The sequence below is a fragment of the Dunckerocampus dactyliophorus genome, chromosome 14 (assembly GCF_027744805.1).
Source record: "Dunckerocampus dactyliophorus isolate RoL2022-P2 chromosome 14, RoL_Ddac_1.1, whole genome shotgun sequence".
NCBI lineage: Eukaryota > Metazoa > Chordata > Actinopteri > Syngnathiformes > Syngnathidae > Dunckerocampus > Dunckerocampus dactyliophorus.
The window spans coordinates 5066696-5088704 of record NC_072832.1 but is presented as its reverse complement, the minus strand read 5'-3'; the positions used below and the strand labels follow the sequence as shown (position 1 = coordinate 5088704).

The 22009-nt window shown below is 42.3% G+C and overlaps 1 protein-coding gene across 5 annotated transcripts in view; it reads left to right on the top strand.

The window, feature by feature from the left end:
* The window catches only part of LOC129193629 (mitogen-activated protein kinase kinase kinase kinase 3-like), a 46998-nt gene that overhangs the window by 19235 nt on the left and 5754 nt on the right, over positions 1–22009 (top strand). The window contains exons 12-33 of one of the 5 annotated variants that reach the window (XM_054797985.1): positions 1516–1632; positions 3429–3507; positions 3595–3653; positions 6280–6342; positions 9082–9134; positions 10314–10352; positions 11157–11231; positions 13184–13235; positions 13460–13652; positions 14307–14413; positions 14532–14573; positions 15966–16050; positions 16143–16222; positions 16337–16397; positions 16493–16610; positions 17425–17483; positions 17605–17708; positions 19259–19430; positions 19786–19854; positions 19936–20028; positions 20135–20205; positions 20381–20436. In XM_054797985.1, coding sequence (XP_054653960.1) covers positions 1516–1632; positions 3429–3507; positions 3595–3653; positions 6280–6342; positions 9082–9134; positions 10314–10352; positions 11157–11231; positions 13184–13235; positions 13460–13652; positions 14307–14413; positions 14532–14573; positions 15966–16050; positions 16143–16222; positions 16337–16397; positions 16493–16610; positions 17425–17483; positions 17605–17708; positions 19259–19430; positions 19786–19854; positions 19936–20028; positions 20135–20205; positions 20381–20436 — 1847 coding nt within the window. Of the gene's footprint in view, positions 1–1515; positions 1633–3428; positions 3508–3594; positions 3654–6279; positions 6343–9081; positions 9135–10313; positions 10353–11156; positions 11232–13183; positions 13236–13459; positions 13827–14306; positions 14414–14531; positions 14574–15965; positions 16051–16142; positions 16223–16336; positions 16398–16492; positions 16611–17424; positions 17484–17604; positions 17709–19258; positions 19431–19785; positions 19855–19935; positions 20029–20134; positions 20206–20380; positions 20437–22009 lie in introns of all 5 variants that reach the window. The other 4 variants (XM_054797984.1, XM_054797986.1, XM_054797989.1 and 1 more) reach the window with 4 other exon arrangements.

Genomic DNA, 22009 nt, shown 5'->3' with positions numbered 1-22009 from the left:
TCCATAAACAAGTGTTTTGTATGAATCAACTGCAGCCCTGTGAGGCAAATAATAGCATCCAACCACTTAAACCACCTCCTACACATTTAATCGCTGTGTGTGGCCTACCACCATGCATCTATTAATTCTTGTGAATGTGATATTTATCTCCTCTGGTGATTTTTAACGAAGCCTCTAATATGACAACTCTTTGTTTTGTTTGTGTTGGCAGCAAGGTCACTCTGACTTGCGAACTCATCAGGCCAGAAAATATCTGCATTTTAGACTAGGCTTGTTTGTTCAGACACTCGCTGTAACCACCTAAATTAAAACTTTACTGATTTAGGTTTTGCTTGGACTTATAAGCTCATATTCACATGAGGCAAATCATATCAAGCTTGGACCCAATTCCCACCTAAAGTCTAGTGCATTTGGCTACAGTTGGTATGCTTCCCCTCATTTGGCATGATTGAAAGAGGTGGGCCAGGGCACGTCATGATTGTATGCATGTGCAACATAGACGTGTCATAGAATGACTGTAATGAGATGACAGACATATTTCATAATTGAAATACACTCGTCCCTCACAATGTTGCGGTTTGATTATCGCTCCCTTGCTGTATTTCGGTTTTTCAGAAGTGACTTAATGAATGATCATTGTTTTATGGTAGACTACGGTCTATTGTTAGTCCAGACCTATTGAAATACAAGTAATATGTAGTATCCTGGTCAGTAGGCAGCAGTAATGACACAAAACATTGAGACATTACCTTACATTACGTTATCTTAATACGGCATGAAGTCACGAAGTCAGCCAAGGCATGTCCGACCTGATTGAGTGAAAAAAGGTTCTCCCATCCTGTGTGGAAGTGGTACTTTTTTGGCTTCTTAAGTTTAAAAGAAATTAATTCAAGGCTAACTGGTTAACTTGCTAGCTTGTTAGCACGGTAGTTTTCTGGCTTGCTAGCTAGCGGCCCTCTCGAGTCCCTGCAGCATAAGAGTTGCAGTGTAAAGATGACTATAGGGCTGTTTTTTCATTTCTAAAGGGCTCTAAAATTAAAAAGCATATTTACAAAGCTAAAAACAGGTTTTTTTATGTTGTAACTGCGAAAATATTTCATTTATTAATAATGAATCCTATATCGCGGAAATTAATTTAACATGGTCGGGTCTGTAACCAGTTAACCGCGATAATCGAGGGACGACTGTACATAGAAAGACTCAAAATAATCCGTTAGTCAAAACCCATGGCATGCTCGCTCATATCATCAAATGAATGCAATCACTCCTCTCGCAAGGGGAGTAATTGATGGCAATTGCCACTTTCCACGATGGCAGTAATCAGCACAACTCAAAACTGGAAATGACCCCTAAAGTCAGGGAAATGCAGAAACACATCAGTAGAGAAGTGCTGGCACAAGCAAACAAGCTGAAGCAGGCCAGCGGGGGCCAGGAGAGGGAGAGGGACTCGCGCCCAAGAGGTCAAATATATGCATTCCCTAAACGGACTGAAAGCCTGACTTCCTGTCTTTGCAGCACCCATTTGTGTCTCAGCCCCTGAGCAGGACGCTGGCTAAAGAGCTGCTGGACCGAGCCAAAAACCCCGACCACAACAACTACAATGACTTTGATGACGACGACCCTGAGCCAGAGGTAACCTTGTAGTTAATTCCAACAACATGACTGTTGTGATGATCTTGTTCCTCAATGTTGCTTCTTATTCTCCCATCTCATCTATTCTTGATTTGTTAAATCCCACGCCATTTTCCCAGTAGCTTTAACTCCACCACTTCGTCATCTCGCTCCTCTATTTGCACTCCCTCACTAAATTTTTGTTCTTTTTTCCTCCATCTTCTTATCTTCCTCCTTGCAGCGTTGCCTCCTTTCCATCTCACTCCTCTGCTCCTTTCCTTCTCGCTTCTGTTGTCCTGTCTGCTTCCCCAACCACCCTCTCCCCTCCTCTCTCTCCTTCACAGTTTAAGTACAGGGGTCATTTTCTACCCATAAGCCCCGGTGCTCGACGGGCACCCCGTTTCCCCGCCCGTAGGAAGGTACCACACCGGGCTACCGTATCTGCAGTGGTGTCATGTCGTGTGACTTGTATGAGGCAAAGCGTTTGATTTGATATTTGTCTACTGAGCCAATGCCTACAGCTACAGTGACTGGCTGGGGCTGGGGAGGCTTTTATTGCTCAACTGCAGAGATTACTAGGCATCTGTTAGTGGTAAGGTGTTTCTTTGGGGGTGTCCTCACTTCTACAATTTTAATCATTTTTCAGTTAATAAAATAAATAAAACTTAAAAGTATTTGAAAAAAATGTTTTTAACAAAAGTGAATGATTATTATGTCCACATGGTGGCCACACAATCAGGAGATCTGAAATATCTCGGTTTGAATCGCCGTTGGACATCTCTGTGTGGAGTTTGCATGTTCTCCCTGTGCGTTTGTGGGTGTTCTCGGGTACTCCAGTTTCGTCCCACATTCCAAAAACATACATGTTTGGTTAATTGGTGACTTTAAATTGTCCATAGGTATGAATGTGATTCAGAATGGTTGTGTGGCTATATGTGTCCTGCGATTGCCTGGCGACCAGTCCATGGTGTACCCCGCCTCTCTCGCCCCAGATCCGCTGGGATAGGCTCCAGCATACCCCCGCGACACTAATGAGGATTAAGCGGCATAGAAAATGAATGAATGAAAAGTAAATTATTCTCTTCTTTTTGTTATTATATTGTTCTTAATGAGCAACCAGTGTTAACCTTAAAAAAAAGCTAAAACTCCAAAGGAGTCAGTGCCTCACCGGCCATGAACCTCACCAAACATCACTGATTCCTTCCCCCTCCCACAAACAAATAATGTATGCATTTTTAAATGTATCAAGTCATAAGATGTGATCTGAAACTATTGCTGGGGGACACGATTGATGTATTTCTGTAAAGGGATTGATTTTGTTTTTGGCGAGCGCTTACAAGCATGGAGTGTTTGCTGTGTTTTATTTGTGTCTCTGAGATAAAGATCAACTGCAGAATAGAAATAATTGCATAAAAAAATGTTTGTTTAAATTATAACACTTAAAGTAACACTTAAAGTAAACTGACAGGGATTTTCATGTAATGACTAGAGAGTGTGGCAATGTATTGTCCTTGTGGTCTGTTTTTCTATTGAAACATTAAAAGGCCACTTCTATTCTTGAAAAGATCTTTTAAAAAGTTGTTGAACAGAAGATATCGAGCACTTCAATAACCATCCTGAGCTTGGGTGTAAACTATCTTGAAAGGGAGCATTCGTTTGATTTGATGTGTTGTTTTGCTGTGTCATCTAATTCCAAAGGCAGGAAATAGAACCGGATTATGTTTTGTTTTTCACCTTGTGAAATCTGTTTGAGTGGCCTGCAGTGCGGTTGTGTGTATCATTTGAGCAGATATTTGACTATCTCTTCATCCTCACAGTCTCCGGTGGCTGTCCCTCATCGGATCCGTTCCACCAGCAGAAGCACCAGAGAAGGAAAGACCCTCTCTGAGATCAACTGTGAGTCCACACACAAATTAATCACCACACACACACACACAAATAACAACATGTTGACGGCCATGTTTTTTTTTCTTTTTCCCTCAGTCGGTCAGGTGAAGTTTGACCCCCCGCTGAGAAAGGAGACGGAGCCCCATCATGAACCGGTGAGTGACTTATTCTTTGTATGTTTGTGTGGTTGTCACATCACCAGCACCAGCATGGCCAGTCGTCACCTACCTATGTTGAGCCCAAAAAGAGCCAGCCCCTCCACTTTCAGTTCATGCTCCGCCACGTATCACATTGTTGTTGTCTCCCATTCTATTTTGATTTTTGCACCACAGTGGCTATTAAGAGTACCTTCTGTCGCTTACTTGCAGGGACAAGGTGGTAAACATTGAGTAGGTCTGGTGTTCTAGTGGATTAAAAGGATATGATAGGGTTTTTGTTATTTACACAGGTACTTTGTTTGTTTGGGCTCAGGACTGCAAAAATTCCAAGGAAATTACCTGCTACATGTTTGTGTGGCACTAGGATTATTTAGACATATGCTGGAGGTATAGAATTGGGTACTGATCCAAAATTATGATTTTGTCCTTGGAGGTCTGGGCTCTACTGGCGTGAAATTGGGTTTTGTGAACTTGTAAAATGTAGTCCTGGCATTGCAGCGGTGTGTTTTTAGCTGTAGATGTTTGTTCCTGTTATATCTGAAGCAGATAACAGTGTTATTTGCAAGTGGATGGCACCAGGTTCATGTACACAATCAGTCCTCCACTACCTCACACCCTCCCTGTCTTCATTTGGCACTCTCCAGTCTTTTCCAGTCCATAACATTCAAGTCTCCAGAAAATTGAAAGGATTGTATCAGCACCACCTTACAGTATGTCCCATGGGGGGGCTTTTATCTATTTGAAACCACCAGTGAAATTAATTATTACATTCCCTTCTCTCCATCTCAGCCAAGGCAACAAAATGCAATATGATGTGCCAATTTGTTGCTGATTTATGTGGTTTTGAGCACTGTGTGCAGGTTCCAATGTTTTGCCTTATTATCATTACTACTGCCACAAAGAACTGTATAGTCCAGTGGTCGGCAACCCACGGCTCTTGAGCCTCCTTGTTGCGGCTCCCACACCGAGCTGAGATTTTTTTTTTTTTTTTTTTTTTTTTTTAACATCAAAATAGAGGAAATGTTTTCGAAAAGATTCGACTCACCAACTCGCGTCCCTGAATGCGTTTACACTGTGTTCTGGCTGCTGATAGGATGAGCAAGTGTAGGGGGAAGGGGTGAGTTTGTTCGGTCAGTGAGACACGAAAAAGACATCTTGACAAGCTATCCACAACCATGAACACATCCCTAAAAAGGGAAATAGAGAGTTGAATTCTGAATGGATATATTCCTTTACCTTTACTGCCAATGACGCTGGCTTACCCGTGTGCTTGACATGTGGCGAGAAATTAGCAAACAACAGAAAATGTTAAGTTTTCAGCTTTTTCTGAAAAGTACCCAAATGAAGTGGATGAAGGCTCCAATATTGAACTTCAGCTGCTAGCGTTGTGACTGCACTGGAGATCGTAAGGAGGAGGAAGCCATTCACAGATGGAGAATGAAAGAAATGCGACTTCCCGCAAAGACAGACAAGAACAGGACCAAAAGAATGGCAACAAACATCACCAGCGTATTGCATTGCCTGTGATGAGTCAAGTGACGTAAACGATATTGAGCAGACAGCACTCATATGCAGATAAGAGAACTCTGGTGGGCTTTTTGGCTACGTTTTTTTTTTTTTTTAATTACACAAACACCACAGGAACGACTCAAAAAAGCCTACATAGTCCAGTCTTTATTTCAAAGTGGGCCTATAGGTGCACTTTGCACTTATGTTTGTTGAATTCTGTTGTTGTAACAGGTCAAATTTGAAAAAGATTAAAACTTTTAAATGTTTATAAGCTGTGTCATGTTTTGCGGCTCAAGACCATTTTTCTTTACCGGAATAGGAGGCAAAATGGCTCTTTTGTTGCCAAAGGTTGCCGACCCCCTGGGATAGTCTAACAATGCCTCATCACATATGAAAACATAAATGGTATGAATCCCCACAGCTCGGTAAACGTGGCTCATACCCTGTTTCCTCAATTAGTGACCCCCGCTTATACTGCAGATGCCTTGCCCTATTTAAGTGTCGGGTGTGATAAACGCACCACCGCAACGTCTGTCTTGTGGCAGACGACATTTACCACAGTACACAATTTCTGCACAACACAGGGTTTTTTTGGGTGTGTTTTTTTTTTTGTGAAACACCTCCAGTTCATACCCCAAAGAATACGAAAATAAAGAGACGCATGGCCACTACATGAGGAAATATTAGAGTCTTATATTACTGGCATAGCAATGGCCACTATATGAGGAAATATTATAATGCTGTATTACTGGCATTGCCGTGTCCAGTAAAGGAAGCAATGCAAAGTCACTGCTGTTAATCCTGGTAATATTTACCTTTTATGTTTCTCCTCAGCTGTTTTTTTTTTTTTTTTTTTTTTTTTTACTCGCAACCTGCAGCAGGTCATTCCTGGATTCAACTCCTCCACTCATTCTAAAATCTCTTATTCTTGCTGATCCACAGACTCCAGGGCCCATTTAGGCCTTCATCCATTTTTTCCACCTCCTCCATCATAATCTTCAGTCTTGCATTGATGCCCCACACCCAAGCCCATTTTGCCAGTTCCCCCCTCCTCCCTCCTCATCCAAGGTTGATGTATTAACTGAGGTCTCTCTCGCTTTGTCTTGCTGACCAGTGTGATTCTGAGCCCTATCTGGACTGTGTTGAGGAGCTCTACTATACCGCGAGATCTAATCTGGTAGTACTCTCTCGTCTCTCTCCTTCCCACCACTGTCCACCTGCTATGTTTTTCTTTCTTCTGCCGCCATCGTCATTAACCTCTTCTCTGCCATGCCTAACCTTGCTCCCAGAAGGGTTTCTCCACCTTTCAGCTCCTTCTTGCTCCTTTCATTTCCAACGTGCGTTGTCTGTGTTCATTTCGGGAGATTGGTGTCATGTTCCGCTACTGCTCATGTGTGCTCTTCTTTGTTTCTCGCCCCCTCAGTCTCATTAACTGTTGCTGTTGACTTTTTCTTACCTTCAGACGTTTGTACAATCACACAAAAAGCACAGAACAATCATGCTGCTGTACTAAAACAGCAAAGGTCAGAGGTGTGTAGTAGAGTGCCATCCTCGATGGTACTCTGGGAAGATACCTTTAGGGTGATACACTTTTTTTTGCACCTGCTATCTGTTGGGTGTTTCTCTGCAAAACATGTCCCTCTTTTTGTATACTGCTGCTTTTGTATTGCGCTCTAATAACCTCTTGTACAGTAGATGAAGAAAGCAAGTGTCATGCTTGCGCTTCTCTCATTTGTTTCCCTCCTCCTTGCACACTTGTTGTATTATATTCCTTTTTTCTGTCACATTGCTGCTTACACATTGTGGCTTTACTTGGTGGTGTTTTTTTTTTGTTTGTCCAAACTCATCAAGAGCAGCATCAGGGCACATCATTTATTGATTTTGCACAGGATTTGATACATTTTAGAGGATTTGCTGAATGACTACGACAAAAAAACCCCAAAACAAAGGCACAGTAGCATTCACGGCAGAACACCAAAGCAAGCAAGCTTGTGGCGCCATGACGACCACATTAGGAAGCACAGATGACAATGACGAGGACAGAGAGCTTATAATTATGTTTATTTTTCTATCACTGCAGACAACATGTGATTAGTGGATGTCGGAATGAGCTCAGGGAAGGAAATGTCTTCCATAGCACCGGGATAGCAGGATGGATGCCATTATAGAGGGGCGCGTCCGCATCCCAGACACTGAAATGTGGAAGCAAAACCACAAAGGCCGCATGTTGTGTTTTCCGACACTGCACATAAATTCCTGAAGAGATTGATGGTGTTGGCTAACCATTGGGGATCACGACAAGTTTGAGAAGCCAGGCTAGGAGAAACTGGACAAAAGCAAATGCATTTGCAGTAGTTTTGGGCAGTTGTATTTTGTATCTTCACCACTAGATGTCACCCGACACACCGATTCTTATTAAAGTCTGGGCTGTAAATGGTGATGTCTGTCATGGCTAGGCACTGCAGCGGGGGCGCTAGCGTTCCAATGTACTACAGTATATCCCGCCCTCTCCCTCCTCAGGCATGACTGCTAATTTTCGATAGCTTAGCTGAGACTCGGTCCGAACGACAAATCTCATTCAGTTTAACTCTTATATGTGAAGAATATTGACTTCACTTTGCACAATTGGGATGCACAATTTTTTTTTCAAGTAGATACTGATAACTTCCTGCTTCTAAAGACCAATACCAATAACTGTTATGTTTTTAAATTTAGATTTACCTGTAGTTTGTGCACGCCTGGAGGTAAGAACAACTCAAACAAAGCTGGATTTGACAAACTGCACCTGTAGATTTGTCCTGTCCAAATATCCTGATATCACTACTATTAACAAAGCATTAAAAAATAAATAAATAAATAAATAGCGACTCAGAACTACCGTGGCTCGGAGTGGTTTGCGGGCCAACGGGAGCCGGTGTGGATGCCGTGGCAATAGGAGCGGGCCCCAAACCTTTCTTTGTGGCTTCCAGGCAGCTTTTTTGGTCTTTCGGGGCTCCGTAGGGGTGCTGCTGGCATTTTGGGTGGCTGGTGGGGTTTGGTGTGTTGAGAGTTTATTTTATTTTAAATTGTTTTCTTGTGGCGAAGTGTTTGGTGCCGCTAGCATGCAAGGTGTCTGAGGTAGTGTTGAAGTCCCACATGATCGACGCCATGTTTACAACGCATGTTTACAGCACGACACACGTAGGAAAAAATGTAACGCTAGATTTGCTCACCCCCACCTGCAGCACAGTACGGATCACCTTGCTTCATTTTAATTATCGGGTATCAGAGCTACTTTTTAACATTAGCGGATTTGTTGGTATGATGTCATAATTCCTCATATTGGCTCGACATTTATTATGCAACCCTCCCTTTTTTCGTACAATCAGTCCTCTGAAATCACTATTGGGTAAAACATGCCAGCCGGTTGTGGTGATCTGATATTTTTGGTGTGGGGGAAAAAAAGTGTAATTTTGAGTAAAGGAGGGATAGCATCTTTTAAGTGCAAGTGTTAAAAAAGTATGCCCTATAACACAAACACTGAGTGACATAACTGATTTGTGTGTCTAATCTGAACCTCCATTTTTGCTCACATTTTCAACTTTGACTAAACATCATTTTTAAGGAATGGGGTGGCTGTAAAAACAAGGGCCAACATAATTTATGTGGAATGAGGTGGCTGCTAAAGATGAGGCAATGCTTGTGGTGAACCTTGTGACAGCCGCACTTGTAAAGCCACAATGTGAACACAGCACAACACACATCTCTATGAATTCAGCAAATGCTCAGTTAATTTTTTTTATTTATTTTTTTTTAAGCACTTGCAGCCATTTGGCAACAGGGGTTCAGCCCTAATGACAATTTTGTTGTGGACAATGCAAGTGCACGCTCATTTACTATTATGTAACAATAGTGATTCCATTTGTCTTTTTTTTAGGACTTGCAGTTGGAGTACGGCCACGATTCACCTTGTCTGCTTGGAGGAAACAAGTGAGTCCTCGTCACGTTCTGTCCTTCAATGCCTAATTCAGGGGTGTCCAATCTTTTTCCATAAAATCCCAGCCATTTTTCAAAAGACAACCCCTTCAGTACCGACCATTTTAGACTATTTTGACTGATTTTTCAGATTCACACAGAATTGTGTTCTATGGCTATATAAACATGGAACCTACCAAAAGAAAGATTAGACTCTCGTCTTTCATCAAAAATCAAAGTTTGTTTCTACCTTTTTCTGTTCTTTCGTAATCAGCAGTAGAACATAAGTAAATTTCAGGAAAATATCAGTGCCTAACAAGAAAAGGGAGAAAAACAGCTTTTTGTGAAAAGATATATTTCTAGCATAACTTTCACTTTGACACAATGTTCTTGCTTTTGTGACAGCTCAAATATATCAACAACCATACCACATCATAAACGATACAAAAAAGGGTTGTTCAAAATAACAATTTATTTACAAATATAACACAATGAACTATTTACAATTTTCACATTTGGAACTAAAGTGTGTGTGTGTGTGTGTGTGTGTGTGCGCGTGCGTGTGCATGCCTTAAAATTTCCCTACAATGTGTAACCTTCTGCACGCTACACTCCTGCATGCTCTTCCACTTCCTCCTTGCTGTCCAGCGTGTTTTTACATGCAAAAGATCCATGCCGAACTCTCATCAAATGCACTTTTGCCACCTTGTGACCGTTTTTATGGCTTAAAACTGCTCTAAAAGTGACATCTTTTCCTGTGCAGTTGCCCCATCACCTCTTTTTGTCTCTCGTAAAAGACGTCTTTAAGATCGGGCGTTTGTGTTTATAAAAACTTATACAGTAAATACATCTTTGGTATTGAATGAGTTAAAGGATAGGGGGGCCACTGTGATATTATTTTCTACTTGTTTTTATTTTTTAATTATACGAGCTAAAACCACTCCAGTGTAGGTCTACATATGCTAAGCTGTTAAATATGTTTCAATAACTATTATTGTTAGTGTGATATATTGTTCTTTGGACACTCCTGGTCTCATTCTTCTTATTCTACCAACTCATTTGATTTACTATTTAAGTGCAAGTAGAGTAGAGGCACTTGTGTAGTCATGTTTGTTGTCTGGCCAACAAATCACATGCACATTGAATGTGTTGCCTTTTAATTTTAATTTCACTCTTCACATGTTTGTCCAACAGGAGCCTTCTCAAGTCTGTAGAGGAGGAGCTGCAGCAGAGGTGAGTTTGATCTCTTTCTGCCCCACTTCCTGATTCAGCACCTTCTGATTTTTTTTCTTTGCTGGCGCTCTAACCCCCGGCCACCCATCAGCCAATCACCGTTTACCGGCGACTAATCGGGCCTGATCACGCACCACTAATGACTCCACGCTGTTGCCGTTTTTGGATTCTGCTTTGGGGTGGGGGGGTTATTTCCCCTTCTGCTCACTTGCCTCGCGCTTTAATAGCAGCTTCCTGCAGAGCATGGCTTACACACACATGCACATGTATGTACTGTAGCTTTTATTCAAAGCTGTGGAGGGCGTCTAGCAGTTGTACTTGAGGGTTCTTCGCTTTTTCCTGCATATCATATCTGGATTCTTGCTTTTATCTTCTATACACAAATCTGGTGCAACTCATGTCTTCTTATTTAATTCATTACACTCAACCTGTGAGCAATTCATGTATTGAATTGAATAGCTTCCTGCGCATTGTAAATAAGTTGGGTGGTCAGGTTTGGTGATGAGGTGTGTTCTTACGTTGTCCGTTGTGGAAGTTTTTAGATGCATTGTGTAGCAACATGTTTTAATGAAGATTTAATTTCCAGTTTTTAAGTGTGGATTTGATGGCGGTTTAGTGGTTGTTTTGTGGACAAAGCTTCACACAGCTCTCCCCCTCCCTCCACCCCTTTCCTGTCCCATCTTTCTCCTCCTCCCCCTGGTCATCACCTTTGCCTGCATCCTTCCCACCTCAAACCCTTCCTTTCTTCCGTTCCTCTTCCTTCTCCTCACTCCCCTCTCCTCCTATCTCCACTTCCCCTCCCAGGGGCCATGTGGCACACTTAGGGGATGATGAGGATGAGGATGATGATGGTGCAGATGATGATGAAACTCACACTCAGTAAGTTCCCCCCATCAGTCGTAGAACCGGAGGCCTTCTCCCCCCTCGTCGTCTCGCCCCCTCATCCAGACAAGGATGGGGTGGTAGAGCTCGTGGAGGGACAGGCCTTCCCGTTGACGCTACACAGTTTCATCCACGCATCTCTGTGCAGCACACCGCACCATCACGCCGCATACAGCCCCCCCAGTGTTTGTGTGTGTCCTGTCAGCCTGCGCCTCCATACAGTCACAATTTAGCTGTGAACTTCACTACCTCTAACAATAACCCTAATAATTGCCTGTAATTTGGCAGCTTTTCAGCAGCTAGTTTGCATTACAAAAAAGCACTAATCTCAGCCATGGATTTTAACGCAACATACTAAACATAACCACTAAAGCAAGTCATTTTGCTATAACTGGATTCCAGTATAAGGTCAGAGTGCATCTTCAGTGCATAGATAGGTGATCTTTGTCAGGATGCTGCTTTGTCCACTTCCTGCAGTGAGTGTGTGCTTGCTTGTTTTTGTGTGCACGTGCACTCTTATTTGCTGCGTGCTGTCTTGTTCTTTGCCTGTGTAAAAGTTAGGGGTGTCCCGATACATATTTTTCACATCCAATTTGATACCGATATTGCAGCCTTGAGAATATTGGCCGATACCGATATTAATCAGATATCAGTATAAATCATGAATACTTTTATTACTTATGTTGTAGTGTGGAATTGTTAGAAAAGGCTTGATCAAGTGATTTTACTCAGAGAACAATAGTCAGCAGCAGTCAGTGTGAGGAAAAACTGACCTATTTACTTCTTTAAGCATCTGGGGTGTAGTTTTAGCCACTTTTACTCATCGCTGACAGGGGTTGGTCGTCTTTTCTGTTACAGCTTATGACTTCTTGTCCTGTGGGAGTTTTCCATGTAATGCTGCTTCAAATGCACGATGAGTTTGGTCGTATTAAACTTCCCCGGTTCTGCGCCACCACGGTCAACTTGCGCATGACAAGGGTTGCACTCAGCTGCAACGTCTTTTTCGGACTATAACAAAAAATACACACGGCCGACATCAATCCTACTCCATGCTTAAGCCTTTTCTAGCACACGCTGTTCTTGTGATCACGGGGGCTCTCTCCGGTTGCTGTGGCGGAGTCTGGAATCGACCGCTTTTATCGGAGTGCCAATATCGGAGATTTTAGACGTAGGCCGATATAATCCAATTCTATTTTTTCGTTTTTTTTCTTATTTTTTTTGCTGATATTGGCTCGATACCAGTATCGGATCGGGATACCCCTAGTAGATGTTTAGCAAAGGTGGAGAGGATATTCTTTGCTTTTGTTGCTTGATAAACACAATATATGGTCTGCTAGTAAGTAAGGGGGGGGGGACTCTTGGTGGCATGAGGAGGGCAACATGTTCACACAACATTCACAGACTGATTGCACTACCATTTAGATGAGCGTTAGGCTCTATGAACACTCTAATTCTCCAAGAGTGTGGCTTTTCTGTATTATAGTCATTATCCAGCCGCTGTCCCATATTGCATGGTCAACCACATCCCTCATTTAACAAGCAATTCACTCCATTTTCACCTGTGTGAGGCAGAATGGTGTCAAATCTCTGCAGTTATCATTTGGAGTCCTCTCAGAATTGACTGGACGAGCGGCTTTCCATGCTACATTTAGTATACATAAAATGGCGATCACGGTACTTCAATTCTCAGAGACTTCACACCAGCTTGCTTGGTCGTGTGTAGCCTGTGGTTGTTCTTGTCATTTCAGAGATAAACAGACAGTCTCTCCTAAAGCACATTGATTTAATAGTCTACTTTATTGAAAATTGCAATACACATAAAGAGGTCTTTAGATCACTAAAATGGCAAGTTAAAGCCACAGTGATGTTCTTTTTGTAACAAATGTATTTATCTGGCCTGAGCGTCCTGCCATGCAATGTCAGTGTCCTTCTGTCTTCTCAATTTGTAGTAAGATGAACACTATCCTGAGGCCAAAGGTCCCACCCCCACTTCCCCCTAAGGTGAGGGCGTCACTACACATTTGACGTTTTACCCTTTTCAGTGGTTTTACATTTGTAAGAATGTGTTAAAAAAAAAAAAGTAAACAAATACGGGTTTCACCCTGAAACAGATTTTTATATTTCCATTATTTCATAATGGGAAAAATTGTTTCAAAATCGGAATAAATCAGAAGTCAACCAGCTTGTAAAACTGTTTTTTTGGGACTATTTGTACCCGTCCACAGCCCAAGTCCATCAGCTCGCCCCAGCCACAGCCGAAACAAGATGACAGCCAATCGCACAGCGAGGACGACGGCGGTGGCGGCACCATCAAGCGCTGCCCGGCCCCGCAGACTCCCAGCCCCGCCAAGCCCGCCTCCAATGTGCCCCCGCGGCCGCCACCCCCGAGGCTGCCGCCCCACCGCCGCAGCAGCCTAGGTAACGAGACCGCGGCGTGCGCGGATGCAGAAAAGTCGGCCCCGGAGGATGACGGGAGCTTTAGGCATTTCTGGGAGTGGCTCCACACGCCTCACACTGAGGAGGAGCTGGAGGAGGCGTGGGAGGTGCTGAAGGAGGTGAAAGAGGAGCAGGAAAAAGAGGATGAGGAAGAGAGTAAGAGCAGTCGCTTGGTAGCAACCTCAGATCTTTTTGCCCCGCCCCACTCCTATGGATTTATCTGTTCCATGAGTCCATTAATATTAATACTGTTAATGTCCCCATGTTTGTAGTTCTTTTTGTCCATCTGCTATTTATGTCTTTGCACTAATTGATCAACACTTGATTGGCTGCTAAGTGCTGTCAGTCCTTTAACATTAGTCTACTAGTGCCCCTTATCTTCCAGTGAGGAAGAAGGAAGAGGAGAGAACCAAACTTAATATTCCACTCAAAAGTGATGCTGAAGTCTGCATTTATTCTTTTGGACTTGCTTTATTTTGATGTAACTAGCCTGCTCCCCTCTTCCATCCCTCCCACCATCCGTCCCCCACACTCCTATCAACTACCGCTCTCCTGTGTGTCATCAGTCCCGTGTGTCCAAACATGTTAGCTTCCACTGTCATCCAGACTGAGCTTGAGCGCCTTGTTGTCCCGCAGGGAACGGCGTGAACTCATCGCACAACGGCGACCGCGACAGTCCTGCAGACAGACAGTCCACGATGCCCCCTAGTGTCCCAATACGGAAAGACAAGAAGGACCTTCCGGTAAGCTGAAGAAGCACCAATTAGGAGATACCAAGTGCATCAAAAGTGACCTTATCATCTACAGTATAGAGTCATAATGGAGATATTACAAATTGTGCTTTTTCTGTGGCTGTCTTAGATGCCAAGTAGCAACGGCCTCCCACCCACACCCAAAGTCCATGTAAGTGTCTCTTTCTTCAAATGTTTTGCAGTTATTAAGAATTGCGATATGTTAGCCAACACTGACATAACATTGTTTAGTTTATGTATTGTTATTACACAGACATGTCCTTGTTGTTCTGTACAATTGTACTATTGGGTGAACCATTCCTTTACTACAAACAAAACGTCACAATACACAACCCAGTAAATTTGCAGATTTTTGGTATAAAAAAAAATATTGATGTTCATTTTTTTCTCTGAAAATAGCCAATGGCAATGCCTAGTGGTTAGCATGTTGGTCACACAGTCTGAGATCGGGAAGGTCTGGGTTTGAATCTCCATTGGGCATCTCTGTGTGGCGTTTGCATGTTCTCCCCCTGCATGTGTGGGTTTTTTTCCGGTTTCCTCACACATTCCAAAATAAACATGCATGTAAGGTTAATTGGCAACTCTAAATTGTCCATAGGTATGAATGTGAGTGTGAATGGTTGTCTATATGTGCCCTGCGATTGGCTGGCGACCAGTCCAGGGTGTACCCCGCCTCTCGCCCCAAGTCAGCTGGGATATGCTACAGCATACCCGTGACTCTAGTGAGGATAAGCGACATAGAATATGAATGGAAATAGGCAATTTTTTTCACCTCATTCATAAGTCAGTAATAATTACTAAATAAAGATAAAATGTCCAACAAACATGTACCATTGTTAAAAAAAAAAAAAAAAGCCCACAATGTTTACGTGTGTCTTTTATGCTTCACTGATTTTGATCAGGCGTCAAGATTTCACACTTGTTTGATGGTTTGATGGCATGAAAGGAAACATTTTAAAATGTTGGCTTTTCTTCGATATTTGTATATACACCTTTTTGAGTATGAAATTCCCTTGTGTTGAATTTAGTGCCGGTAGTAAAGTGTCTTTAAAAGATGACACTGTGAGTCAGACTCTTGTGTTCTTATCTTGGATGTATCTACTAACCTCCACTAGCAGTGCATGGGTTGGCAAACTTGTGAGTGCACTGATTTGGCTTTGGCGACTGCCAAAGACAGAGCTACTGACTCGCAAGCGGCACAGTATTTAAGTAACCAATAGTAATTCTGAAGTAACTGAGATGTCACAAGATTAGAATTTAGCCATAAATTAGCCGTACCACTGTATAAGCCGCAGGGTTCAGTTTAAGAAAAATGTATGAGTATATACAGTACATCGGAATTTGGGGTATATACTTTAAAATGCGTGAGACGTATTTGAAGAGAGACGGGGAAGGGTTCCGGAGCTGGACATTTTTATGGGCAATTGCGTGTGGATTTTTGCCATTTGCTGGTGGTCCTGGGACATACACCCTGCAAAAATTGAGGATGTATTGTACTATTGTTTCTGAAGACATCATTCCTTCATTTTTTCCCGCTTTGCAGATGGGTGCATGTTTCTCCAAGGTGTTCAACGGCTGCCCTCTCAAGATCCATTGCGCCACTTCCTGGATCAACCCCGACACCAGAGGTAACAAACATGTAACTCGAAACGTGGCAATGCATCGCTTGTTGTCGCTGTTGTGTTGCTACAGAGGAATGCTGTTGTCTTGTGTATTTCAGACCAGTATTTGATATTCGGAGCTGAAGAGGGAATTTACACACTGAACCTTAATGAGCTGCATGAGACCACAATGGAACAGGTGAGGCTATAAATGAGCCATTATTACATTTACACATTGTATTACATGTGTTTATAATTTTCTTCCTACGTATGCTGGTGTGTTGCTGTGTGGAACTACAACTTATCTCTGCAGCTCTTCCCTCGCCGGTGCACATGGTTGTACGTCATGAGCAATAATCTTCTCTCTGTGTCGGGTGAGTTGTGTTGCATTTGGTATGTGCTAACCACTTTCGGGCTGCAAATTTAACTGTGCCTGTCTCTCGCTCTTTGTCTCTGGTTATGTTTGCAGGAAAAGCCTCCCAGCTGTACTCGCACAGCCTGTCGGGACTGTTTGAGCAGGCCCGACAGTTGCAGAAGCTACCAGTAGCCATTCCCACACACAAGCTGCCTGATAAGATGATACCCAGGTAAAGGTTGATACAGCATAAAGTGCAGCATAAATCATACTGCCAGCATGCATTTTTCATACTCAGCACAATTTTGGCCTTTGAAGGCAGGAATACTTGTACACTTCGCTGCTCTCCATTTTGTTACATTTCGCCGGTTTCAATTTTCTCAGAGTTCAGTCTCTGAAGCTTGGAATATGTAATATAAGCAAAAAGTAGCAAAAATGGGAAAAATAGAGCAAAAGGTATAATGTAATGAAAAAGCTGAAATGTTGGTACTAATGACTAATAATGACACTAACATCTGTGTTTAAAAAAAAATATATATATATATATATATATATATATATATATATACACACATATACATATATATATATATATATATATATATATATATATACACACACACACACACACACATATACATATATATATAATGATTTTAGCCTTTTTACAAAATGAAATAAATATGTAAAAATATGGCAGTGGCCTGGCACCGCAGATTTGGCGGTCTGCAGAAGAAATAATGGAAATACAATACAGTCTGTTCAAGGGGGTCTCCATTATGAAATATACTGAACCGGTCATGTTTAAGTTAAGTAAGTTTAAGTAACATTTTTGCATAATTCATTGTCATCTAAGTGCAAAGGAAGTTTGCCAAATATATGCTATAGAAAAAAAAAATCCACAACAGGACAACATGTAGCAAACCTTACCATTTCATGACTACTTTCACTCTTCCACAATTTTTTTCCCATAGGAAATAATGGAAATAGATGTGATCACTTTCAGGGTTATCACTTTGAGTTGCACTTTTTTTGTTTGTGTATAGGAAGTTTGCTGTTTCCACTAAAATTCCAGACACTAAAGGGTGCCAAAAGTGCTGCGTGGGTAAGTTATGATTATTATTATTATTATTATTATTATATATTCAGTGTGCACACTCAAAGTTCATGTGATGTGGTGTCAACGGCCGTCCTGTAAGTTCAGAGTTGTTGTTTTGTGTGCATAGTGCGGAACCCTTACACAGGCCACAAGTACCTCTGTGGGGCCTTCCAGTCCCATGTCATGCTGCTGGAGTGGGTGGAATCCATGCAGAAGTTCATGCTCATCAAGGTAACGTTCACATTTGAATTATAACTTTTGTTTTTTGCACATGCAGTCGTCCCTCTCTACATCACGGTTTGAACAATGTATCCTCACTCTATTGAGTTTTTTTATTATTAAATCATTAATAAAAGATTGCCGTTTCGTGGTTGAATATGGTCCGTTATTAGAAAAAATATTTGCATATTTAAGCAAATTGTATGTGTTCATGGCCAAAATTAAGCATTTTCAAGCATAAAATGAACAAAAATACAAATATAAGGCATTCAAAAGATGTGATGTGAAGGTTAAAACAGTATCTGTGACTTTAAGAAGCGGGCCTGGGACGTGACGTGTGTTAGTTCAGCTGGCTAGCGTTGACTGTTAGCTGAGTGCTAGCAGCAGGTTAGCAGTGTCGAGAGTGGCCTGCGGCAGCTCCTGTGTGAGTGTTCACTGCATGTGTGTTCTCTGCTTGTTAATAAAGCAAATTGAAGTGCATCGCGAGTCGTTCCTTAATAAACAGCGACAGTTGAGTAGTATTCTACACTAGTCTCTAGGTGGCAGTAATGTTACATTGATGAGACAATAGCCACCAGGAAGTACTCTGCCAATGCTAACGTGTGAGTCTCTTATCATATTTATGTCTAAGATGGATTATTTTCTATTATGTCTACTATATTGGTAATGCTGGTAATATTGGTAAAGTTGACTGTAGAGATGTTATTGCATGCCTAGCGGGCTCTAATAATGTTAAAACCCATATTTAGAAGGTGGTAAACAGGTTTTCTATGCTCTAACTACGAAACTATTCCATTTATTACTCATTCAATTACAGCCATTTTTCAAAATTCAACCCCTTCAGTACCGGCCATTTCAGATGATTTTGACTCATTTTTCAACACTATTGTGTTTGATGGCTATATAAACATGGAACCTACCAAAAGAAAGATTAGACTCTCATCTTTCATCAGGAAAAAATGTTTTTTTACCTTTTTTGTTCTTTAGTAATCAACAGTAGAACATAGGTAAGTATCAAGAAGTTATCAGTTCCCAAGAAGAAAAGGGAGAACAGCTTTTTTTTGAAAAGACGCATTTCAAGCATAACTTTCACTTTGACACAGTGTTTTTGCTTTTGTGTCAGCTCAAATTTCTTAACAACTGCAACACAACATAAACAACACAAAAAAGAGTTGTTTTACATCAAAATAACAATTTATTTACAAATATAACACCAAGAACTATTTACAATTTTCACATTTGGAACTAAAGTGCGTGTGCATGTGTTAAAATTTCCCAACAATGCCTAACCTTCTGCAGGCTACACTCCTCCACGCTCTCACTTCCTGCTTGCTGTCGAGCGCTGCTGCCAGCTTGTGGCCGTTTGTATGGCTTAAAACAGCATTAGAAGTTATCTTTTTATTTGCGTTATCACGTCTTTTTGCCTCTCGCGCAAAAAAACATATAAATACATCTTTGGTATTGAATGAGTTAATTATCTGCAATAAACGAGGGACAACTGTACATTGTTACCACTCTGATGATGCTAATCGTATCTTGTTTTTTCTCTATTTCTTTGGCAGACCATCGACTTCCCTCTGCCATGCCCACTGGAGGTGTTTGAGATGTTGGTGGTGCCGGAGCAGACCTACCCGCTCATCTGCGTGGCGGTCAGTAAAGGGACGGAACTCAACCAGGTGGTCCGCTTTGACACCGTCAACCCCAACGCTACCTCCTCCTGGTTCACAGAGACGGGTTAGAAACACACACACACACACACACACACACACACACACACAGACAGACGCTAGTTTGGCATGTGTACCACCGACCATAATGAACAGCTGCCGGTTTTGCACTTTATAGCTTGGTTTCTGAACTATGTCCTGCAATGGAGGATGCTGATACCCTAACTTCCTATGCCCCATAAACACACCACACGTGATAGTGTCGTGATGTCTAGCAACTAGCAACTAATTGTACGGATGTTTTCGTTCTTAGTACTCGTGTTTATCTTGTAAAATGAGCTGTTATTGTTGGAGTTGATATTCCGGCTGGTAGTGTCAAAGCTCGCGCACACAACCTTTACACACGCTCTTTATCGCCGCAGACACACCTCAGACGTGCGTGATCCACGTCACGCAGCTGGAGAGAGACACCATCCTTGTCTGTCTCGACCGTGAGTAGCCTGCTGATGTCACCTTGTGATGAACACCTCCATCGCAGTTTTTCATTCTCCTCTTCGCTCTCTCCTCTTCAGGGTGTATCAAGATCGTTAACCTCCAGGGCAGATTGAAATCCAGCAGGAAGCTGTCAGCCGAGCTCACCTTCAACTTCCAGATCGAGTCCACAGGTAGACAAACAACATGACTGCTTGCGTCATCAATTAGGCCATTCATACATGAAGCACTTGCGCCATATTTTGTGGTAACCATGGTGTCTCTTGTTTTTTTTGGCAGTGTGTCTCCAGGATAGCGTGCTTGCCTTCTGGAGGCACGGTATGCAGGGGCGGAGCTTCAAGACCAACGAGGTGAGGCCGATGATGATCACTAGCTAGTCAGGCGCTTAAACACATTAAGCCAGGGGTGTCCAAACGTTTTCCACGGATGTGCAGCGGGGCCAATAAAAGATGAACTGCAGGCCGCAAAAGGCCTTCTGCATACACTTTAGACACACCTGCCGTACACTGTCTTTAATTCTTTCAGATCACGCAGGAGATCTCGGACAGCACACGCATCTTTAGACTACTGGGGTCAGACAGGTGGGTGTGCACACACCAACACACACACATACACACACACACGTGTTAATATTCTCTGATGCCTTTTCACATAAGACGAGGCGACCACAGAGATCCCTATGACAGAGGCGTCACTCTGCCCAGGTATTGCTGGCTGGCCAAACTCTACCTCTCTCTTACTGATTAGAACATGTGGACTGTTTAAAAAGGAGGTTTTGGGTTTTGGGGAGGGATCTCCTGCTTGTTAGTTGATGAGAGTGAAGACACCACAGTAGAATTTATCAAAGGATTGTTGTGAGTTGAGGAAGTGCTTGGAAACTAACTGTGGGTGTCTTCAATCTCACCATTCAGTGAGGTCTTTTCATGAATTAAATAGGTGTCTTCCTATGGTCATAAACAAAGCAAACGTATGTCCCAACATACACAAGTCGTGTTCATGTGTCTTTTAGGCTTCTGTCCACACACGCACCAACGCAGACTTTTCGGCAAAACTCCCAAGTAGAGTGAAATTTTCCCACCATTTATATGTAGATAGACAAATTACCTTTATTTTGTCATTGTGCCTTTTCCAGAAATGACTTTCGTCAAGCTTTTGATTGGCTCAGATGGCCTGACCCATTTCTGGGATATTTTTATTTTTATTTTTTGGGAGGGTTGGAAAAAAATTGCATCTACACTGTGCCGGATTAGAATATAGTCAAATCCACACAAGAACGGATCACTGGATGAGAACGATGTAATACTCAATGCGCACAGATGCAACCACGTGACACACCAAAGTGTAGAAGAAGAAAGAACGCATGCGCGTCTGTCCGTCATCTTCCACATTCCAAGGCTCATCTAGACTTACGGCGAAGTGGAATTACTTCTACAAGTCATTTTGGAGAAAACAAAGTATCAGGAGAATGACAACTCGGGTGAGTCATGTTGGTTGAAATGTTCAGGTATTATATTGGCTTGTCGTCAAAGCTCACTTCTGGTCATGTGACTGAGATGGGGTGGTGATGGGTCGGTGACGTTATCGTTTCCATAAAGCAGCGATTCGCTTGTCTACATGGAAACAACAAGCCAGCATTTTCAGATTTTCCCACTCTGGCCTTGTCGACATGGAAACCTTCCTGGTAGGCCTGTCCTGATAACAGATTTTGCTGGTCGATAATTGTGCTACAAATTATTGTTGATAATCTGTTATTGACAACATTTTTTGAGACAATTTTTTTCATTATTGTCATGAGGCTTAATTCACATTTGAACCATTTTACCTGTGTGAGCCACATATTAGTTTGACATAGAAGTTGCCTGTATGTATGTTTAAAATTGATGCCATACATGCCATATAACCGTATTGAATGGTTGTAGCGAGCGACACCGTGAGCGTCCACCATTTTGTACTGTTTATATTTGCCGACCAAACGCCTCAGTAAGCGTTGACTGTCAGGATGAAGGCTCCACTGCCCGAGGCACATCCATCGGTACGTTTTTTTTTTTCTCCCCCAGTTGAGAAAAGTGTCCGTGTCGGTCGTCGGTGTTCATGTGCTCACCTTGTTCATTCTGTTTAAATCCGGAATATTCCCACACTGGGACTGTCGGCAGT